This window comes from Hippopotamus amphibius, chromosome 3 (genome assembly GCF_030028045.1).
Source record: "Hippopotamus amphibius kiboko isolate mHipAmp2 chromosome 3, mHipAmp2.hap2, whole genome shotgun sequence".
NCBI lineage: Eukaryota > Metazoa > Chordata > Mammalia > Artiodactyla > Hippopotamidae > Hippopotamus > Hippopotamus amphibius.
This window is the reverse complement of record NC_080188.1, coordinates 110,332,978-110,342,050: the sequence shown is the minus strand read 5'-3', so window position 1 is coordinate 110,342,050 and position 9,073 is coordinate 110,332,978. Positions and strand designations below refer to the sequence as shown.

Below are 9,073 nucleotides of genomic sequence, written 5' to 3'. Positions count from 1 at the left end.
CTGACATTCCCAGCTAGTTAACCAAATCAAGAAAACAATGAAAAGGAATAATATTGAAAACAAACCGAGAACATATTTAATCAGAGATTATACAATATACAAGTTGAAAATCCAAAGTAATCTACAAATAACTTATAAAATTACTGAGATATTGGTAGTATTGCTAGAATGCATTGTATTCTGATCTAAAAACAACACATATTTTACAAATTATATTTAAAATAGCATGAAAAATAATCATACACAGATTAATTTAACAAAATATGTGTAAGAACTTTATAGCAAAAATGTGATAAATCTTGTACCACAAAATTGAAGAAGATCTAAATAAACATAAAAATATAGCATGCTTATCATTTGTAAGACTTGAGGATGCAAACTTGTCATTTCTTTCCAAAAAGATCTACAGTTCTATTGTAACTCTACCCTAAATCCAAACAAGTATAATTCTAACATTTGTTTTGAAAAGTAAAGATCAAAGAATATTTCAAACACCCTGCCAGAAAAAGAGTAACTTTTAAGCAGTTGCTCTACTGGGTATCAAAACTTACTGGTAATGGATAGTTCTGATTATAAAACACCTAAAAGCATATAAGAAGCCTAGAAATAGACCTATACATGCATGGACATTTACTTTATGAAAAATCTGGCACTACAGAGCAGTGTTAAATGGCGTGAATTTTCAATAAATATTGCTGGGGCAAATATACATCAATAAGTTAAAATATAAAATTAGCTTATTCTCATGTCACATCAAAATTTATTTCCAGTTCAAAATCAATTTAAAAATCAATGTAAAAAGAGAAAATAAAATCCAGAATCCAAAATAAAAGGAAATGGAATATAATATAAAAGGCATAATAGTGTATAAAATTTGTGAAAATTTAGCACATAAAATTTGAGACTATCTTTGTTATTTTGGAGGAAAGAAATAGTTCTTAAATAATACATTGGAATCACTGTGTAAAGAAATAATTTAATAAACACTGACACAAACATTAGAAAATTTGTGCATCAAAAAACATCATCAAGGGAGTGCATAGATAAGCCACAATCTAGAACATAGTCACGATAAAAGTATCAAAGGACTTTTACTTAGAATGTATAATGAACTGCATATTTCACAATAAAATGTAAACAACCTAACAGAAAAATGGACCAAAAAAACCTGAATAGGCACTTCAGAAAGAAAGAAAAGCCAAATGACTAGTAACTGAAGTAAAGGAATTCAACCACATTAATAACGAGGAATTTAAATTATAACCAAAATGAAGAACCACCATTCACCCATCAACTTGAAAATATTAAAATGTCTAGTGTGATAATATTAAATGTTGGCAGGAATGGGCAATAATTAGAACCCACATGTAATATGGGTGGAATGTAGACTAATGCATCTACTTTGGAAAATTGATCGTATCTATTAAAAGAGAAGAAACAAGCTCCCTTTGATCCAGAACATTCAGACACAGGGCATATCTCACCGAATGAGTCTTATGTGCAATGCAGCGCATACTTGTGCAAAAACGTTCATAGCAGCATTTCCATTAAAGCCACAAATAGGAAATAACCAGGAGTGGAACTGCTGGATCATATGGTGATTCTATTTTTAGTTTTTTTTTGGAAACTGCATACTGTTTTCCATACAGTATGTAATTGGCTGCAACAATTTACATCCAAACCAACAATGTAAAATGGTTCCTTTTTCTCTACAGTCTCTCCAATATTTGTTATTTGTAGACTTTGCAGAGGAAAGCGGGAGGGACAATTTAGGGGTATTGGATTAAGATCTACAAAATACTATGTATACAACAGGTAAGCAACAGGGATAAATTGTATAGCACAGGAAATTATAGCCATCATCCTGTAAAAACTTTTAATGGAGTATAATCTATAAAAATACTGAATCATGATGCTGTGCACCAAAAACTATTATAATATTGTAAATCAACAATACTTCAATAAAGAAGAGGAAATAGCCAAAGTCCATTAGAAGTAGGATGAATAAGCATATTATAGCATATTTATTTTATGGAAAACTCTTCAGCAATAAAAAATGAACTACTCACAGTTAACAACTTAAATATTCTTTTAAAACAAAATGCTGAACCAAAGAAGCCAGACATAAGGGAATATACTCTAAGATTTTATTTAAATGAATTTCAAAAGGAGGCAGTTAACTTTTATAGTCTCATAAACTCTTCTCAGATTGAAAACAAACAGTTCTGAACACCACAGTGGAGTTTGCTCCTAGTGGTGTTAGAGAGGCATAGTGACTAGAAAAGTGGTTATGGAAATGCTGTGAAGTCCTGATAATCTTCTGTCTTCAGTTTCTTGGAGAAAGTAACATACAGGATGGTTATTCAGAATTACTTGCCTACCTGTTTGTCATATTTCATGATTTGAGGCAGAGGAAGAGAAAAGGGAACAGAAGGGAAGGGGAGAAAACATGGAAGGGTAATAATTTACAGATACTGTAAATTAGGGATTAGAATGTGAACAGCTATAGAGGACCATTATTTAGCTTATTACATTCTTGAAGTGAGACATAAACAGAATTTTATTTCTTTTTTTCTTCTTTTAAAATGAAGGTATTAAAAAGAACAGTGTGGTTTAAGAATCATATATATATATATAAATTATCTAATTAATTTTCTCAGTAAATTTTATCACATTATTTGAAGAAAAATTTAACAACATCAATACAATGTATAAAGCACACTTAAAATATCTTTCCCCCTTCTTTCTCTTTATATGTATGCATACACACACAAACACATATACACAAACATATATATATATATATATATATTTCTCCTCACTCAAAATTACATTGATTGAGAAAACAGTTTGTTGTTAATTAACTTTCTGACTGTCTCCTTCACATCATTATTTCTAAGGCTGTAGATAAGGGGGTTTAGCATGGGGATCACAACTGTGTAAAACACAGTGGCTACTTTGATGAAGAGTCTTGAGCTTTTGGAGTTGGGCACACAATAGAGAAGAAGGATAGTCCCATGGAAAATGGTGATGGCGGTCAGGTGGGAAGCACAGGTGGAGAAGGCTTTTCGGAGTCCACCAGCAGAAGGCATCTTGATGATGGTGACAACTATGAAAACATAGGAGCCTAGAATAATCAGAAGGCTACACACCTCATTGAGTGTAGAAATGATGAAACATGTCATCTGACTGAAGGAGGGGTCAGAACAGGAGGCAGAGATGATGGCAGAATACTCACAGCCAAAGTGATGTATGAGATTAGAACCACAGAAGGAGAGCTCCAAAAGAGAATATGTGATTGTCAAGGAACATATTCCACCCCATGAGTAGGTTCCAGCTACCAGGAGGGTACAGAGCTTAGGAGACATGGCAACTGTGTAGATCAGGGGGTTACAGACAGCCACAAATCTGTCATAGGCCATCACTGCTAACATGAATATTTCTGTAATCACAAGTGTGCAGCCAAAGAAAAATTGTATCATGCAACCCACATAGGAGATAGTCCTTATGTCCACAACCAAAATCTCTAACAGCTTGGGTGTGAGTACAGAAGAGTAACAGAAATCAACAAAGGAGAGATGGCTGAGAAAAAAGTACATGGGGGTGTGAAGTTTGGGGTCAATTCTGATGATTGCAATCATACCCAAGTTCCCCATCACAGAAACTGTATAGATGGCCAAGAAGACCAAGAAGAGCGGCACCTGGATGTGTGGGTATTCTGAGAAGCCCAAGAGGATGAAGCTGATTCCAGCACTGTGATTTCCCTCATCCATCACTACCTTCCTGGAGGAGAAAATCAGAGAGTTCATTCTGAACAACCAAATATGACAGAAATAGGGGGTATTTTTTTTCCAGGCTGGGAAGGGGATTGGTCCAGGTGGGTGGACTCAGTGGTTTCCCAGGAAGACAAACAGCACAGTTGGAGCTTGAAGGGTGCATTATGTGTCTTCGGGTGTTGGGGGTATAAGTGTGAGTCCTGATGGAGGGGTGGGGAGAGGGTGGACTCTGATGAACTGAGAATGGCCCTGTTTAAATGTTCTCATCTTTGTCAGCTATATCTCACTTCTCTCCATGTAAATGCTTCCTTTAATTAGCTCTGTTTAATTGGGATTTTTAATTACACATGCAAATTCTTATGTTTGCTCAGGCCATTCTAGTTGCCCAGGATGTCTTTTCTTTTCTCTCTCACTTTTTCTTAGTGCTGTCCTACCATCAAACAAGCCCCAAGTTTACATACCCATAATGATTTCACCAACTGACCAAACCTTGGTAATAGGTCATTTATTGTATATTCTAGAGAATATGAATGATATCTTGTAAAGAACCTAGACTTTGTAATCATGTCAACCTGCATTCAAATTTGGCCTCAGCCACTTATTAATATGCCTCTGACAAGTTGTTTAAGTTCTCTGCAGCTCCTTTGCTTATCCATAGACATAATATTATAAGCATTTATTACTATTCTTACTATTATTATCATACAATTATGTATAAAGTATAACTTAGATAATTATTTTTCTAAAACATCTAAGACTAAATTTCATATGTAATAAATGTCTCTCCAAATTTAGTTTATTCTCTTATATTTTTAATGCTGTGTTTAATGTTTACTTTGAATTGGAAATATGTAACTACAAAATATCCAACAACGTAGCACCAGCTGTAATCTTAGGAAGTATGAAGTGGTGCAAATAGTGACTAGGAAGTAGAAAAAATATTGCAGAGACATGGAGGAAACAGTTTTCTTGCCTGATTCCTTTCTAATGTTTCCCATCAGATTCTAAGCATTACTACCTCTTAATTTCAAATTCCAGGTAACACATTTGCAGACTACCTTGTTTAATCCACAACTCAAACTTACTTTACTGCTCCAACTTGCTCCCACCTAGATGGTTTTCAACTCAAAATTTGTATACAAAGTCTAACATATTTCTCTACAGTTTCATAGATTTCTTTTCAATATTTCCCTAAAATATTTTTAATTGAGAACAATATTACTTGAATATCCACCAAGTTGACTAGGACATCATTCAGCTACATAAGCAAAGTTCAAAGACAAATTAATTCCAAGAATCTTAAAGATGGAAGAAATAGAGTTCAGTAACTTGTATTCTCACTCTCAACTGAACTAAATGGATACCATTGCAATGCCACTAGGGTTGCATAGGTATTTCTCTGCCAAAAATATTACTGCTTTCAGAGTTTCCCACATCAGAATTAAAGTATACCACTTAGGTTAACAACTCACCAGAAGCCAGATAGTCTTTATAGATTTATTTATTGAGGTCTTCTTTGATTTAAATAAGATTCTTGAAAATTATTTCACAAAAAATTATAACTTTTACAAAAATGTCATAGCTTGTAATTAGGGTATGGGAGCTTCTTCCGAAGTATATTCCAGTATAGTCAACAAGAAAATTATATTTTTCTCATAAAAAAGTCAGAGATGAATAGAGAAGCTCTTGAGGGTGAGCCAGACTTGGAAACTAAATTTAGGTATCATTCTGTATATTTGTATCTACTTAAGTGACTTTGGGGAATCATACACTAGAGAATTTTGATTGGGGTATTTGCCATGAGCTAAAAACAAGGCAATTTAAAGAAAATCCTGCATTCCTAATTTAGAATATAGTTTTTTTTTTTTAAATCATAAAGGAATGTTGAACATGTGTATCTTCTGATCTTAGAAAAGCAATGATAGCAATCAACCTATTATTTGATGTATTGTATATTCATCATGGAAAAAATGACTACCAAAATTCACAAAGAGAAAAATCACAAAGTCCAATAAACTAGACATAGTATAGTTATTGTGTTATGTTTCATTTCACTATTTCCTCTTGGTTTTCTTATTTAGACTTTTTTTTGTTTTGGTAACTAACACTTTCAGTATCACATTGAATATAGTTTTGTTATTATGGCCTTTGCAATTAACAAATGCAAATGTTTTCCTCTTTTATTAGATATACAAGCTTCATTAAGGCAATTGATAGGTTTGCTGAATAGTGTGGTATGTTAACGTTCTGTTTCATCATAATAAACTGCTGAAAATTCAGTGGCTTAACCAACACCCATTTCTTAGTTCACAGTTCTGTATGTATGAAGTCAGGCACAGCACACCTGGTCCAACTATTCAAGTTATCACATGGCTGAAATGAATGTGTCATCAGGTTTCTCATCCAGAATTTAGTTCATTCATGCTGTTGGCAGAATTCAGTTCCTTGAGGTTGTAGGAATGTCTTGCTTTCTTGACATCTTGGGGTTATTCTCGATTCCTAGAGTCCACTCTAGGTCTCAGCTTGTTTCTCCTCTCAAGTCACTCTCACACTTCAAATCTCTCTTTCAAGATCCCCCTATACTTCATGTACCTCTTTAAAGAGGGACCCAAGCTTTTTTAACAAGTCATCTGATTTTATCAGGCCCACCAATCATGATAATCTTCTTTTCTTAAGGTCAGTTAATTTAAAACCTAATTATAATGGTAAAATTCCCTCCCAACAGCACCTAGATTAATGTTTAATTGAAGGGCTAGTTGAAGGTATGTGTACATTAAATGGTGGGGAATCCTGAGGGCTAGCATAGAGTTCTACTTATCACTCATGAGATCAACATTTTTGCCCTCTCTCTCCTCTCTCTACACCTCATTCTCTTTAAAATAGCACCTACTTTCATGAATGTTTTATTTGAAAAGAAACTCAATGATCTATGATTCCATCTTAAGAAGATAAAAAAGTAAACACAGTTTTGTCTCCCAATAGAGAGAAAGAGGGGAAAAAGATGAATGGTAATCGGTATAATAGAAAATGGACAGTGAAATAGAAATAGGGAATTGAGCAAAACTAAAATTTTGATATTTAAAATAATACATAAAATCAATCATTCCCTAGATAAACTGATTAACAGATCTAAACACAATTGCTAATATCAAGGAAAAAAGGGGACTTTGTTACAGATGCTGTCAATATAGAAGGATAATTAGAGACTATTATGAATAATATTATTCCAATAAATTTGACAAGTTAAATGAAATGGAAAAATCTCTTGAAATATACAAATAGGAAACTTCCAAAAGACAAAATATAAACTATGAATAGCCTCTACCGTCTTATAAAATTCAATTTTTATTTAAAAATCTTCCCACAATGAGAACCCCAGGCCCATATAGCTTGAGTGGTAAATTCTGTCAAATATCAAAACCATACACAAACATTTGAATAAATAGAGCAATAAAGAATATATGCAACATTTTTCTTGAGCCCATTATAATAGCAAATATCAAAACCAGGCAAAGATGTAAGAAAAAAAATATAGATCAAGATATCTAATGTACTTCATCACAGAAACATGTGATAAAGTACTAGAAAATAAAACATTACAGTAAATGGCAGGAAAATAAATTATGACTCAGAAAAAAAATAAATTTATCTAAATATCATCAAACAAGATATATAAGAAAATTCCCACAACCTGATAAAGGTCATCTACAAAAATACCTTCAGCTAACCTTATGTTTAATATAAAAGAAAAAAACAAAAAATCCTAAATAAAATAAAATAACTCAGATTATTTTCTCCTAAGTCTGAGTATAACAACCAAAAAGAAAAAAAAAAAAAAAATCTCGTTACTTTTATTCAACATAATACTTTAGATCTTTGTTGAATAAGGAAAGAAAATAAAATAAAGTTATGATTATTGAAAAGTGAAAATGTAAAACAGTCTAAATTCTGTATACAAAAAATCCTAAGGAATCTTCAAGAAAAATATGGGAAAACAATAACTGAATACAGTAGTGTTGCATAAATGAGTGTATATAGAAATATCAATTCTATCATGATATTCTAATGATGAACAAATAGAAATGACTTTTCAAAAGTGTGATTTGTGAAGTTTGTCCATGCAAGCATAAGGATTGTCAATAAATTATGGATAGCTAAGTCACAATCCTTGGATACCTTAATTACACCAAATGAAAGCCATTCCTAGTATTCATACTAGTCAACAGGTCATATTTTTCACAATGATAACCTATTTCTGAAATTCTATATTCTAAACAGGAAGAGGATAATTTTTGTTTAAGATGCAGATACTAAAAACATTTGTCAAAGCCATCTGGGGAGTTTGAATTTTTAATTCAAACTCTAGGGGAAGACATACAGAAGGCCAACAAACACATGAAAAGATGCTCCACATCACTAATCATTAGAGAAATGCAAGTCAAAGCCACAATGAGGTATCACCTCACACCGGTCAGAATGGCCATCATTAAAAAATCTAGAAACAATAAATGTTGGAGAGGGTGTGGAGGAAAGGGAACTCTCCTGCACTGTTGGTGGGAATGTAAGTTGGTACAGCCACTATGGAAAACACTTTGGAGGTTCTATAAAAAACTACAAATAGAACTACCCTATGATCCAGTAATCCCACTCCTGGGCATATACCCAAAGAAAACCATAATCCAAAAAGAAACATGTAGCACAATGTTCACTGCGGCACTTTTTAAAATAGCCAGGATGTGGAAACAACCTAAATGCCCATCAACAGATGAATGGATAAAGAAGATGTGGCACATACATACAATGGAATATTATTCTGCCATAAAAAGGAATGAAATGGAGCTATATGTAATGAGATGGATAGACCTAGAGTCTGTCACACAGAGTGAAGTAAGACAGAAAGAGAAAATAATACTGTATGCTAATTCATGTATATGGAATCTAAAAAAAAAGATGGTACTGATGAACCCAGTGACAGGGCAAGAATAAGGATGCAGATGCAGAGAATGGAATGGCGAACATGGGGTTGGGGGGCAGGGGGTGGAGGGGAATCTGGGATGAAGTGAGAGAGTAGCATAGACATATATACACTACCAACTGTAAAATAGCTAGTGGGAAGTTGCTGTATAACAAAGGGAGATCAACTTGATGATGGGTGATATCTTAGAGGGCCAGGACAGGGAGAGTGGGAGGGAGTTGATGGAGGGAGCAGATATGGGGATATATGTATAAGTACAGCTGATTCACTTTAGAGTGCCTCAAAAACAGGTACAAGAATGTAAAACAATTGTATTTCAATA

The 9,073-nt window shown here is 33.4% G+C and overlaps 1 protein-coding gene across 1 annotated transcript; it reads right to left on the bottom strand.

Moving 5' to 3' along the window:
* Positions 1 to 2,828: 2,828 nt before the first annotated feature.
* LOC130849517 (olfactory receptor 1165-like) lies at positions 2,829 to 3,809 on the bottom strand. Its single transcript, XM_057728470.1, has one exon. It carries the CDS (start codon positions 3,807 to 3,809, stop codon positions 2,829 to 2,831), a length of 981 nt encoding a protein of 326 aa, XP_057584453.1.
* Between the last annotated feature and the right edge of the window lie 5,264 nt (positions 3,810 to 9,073).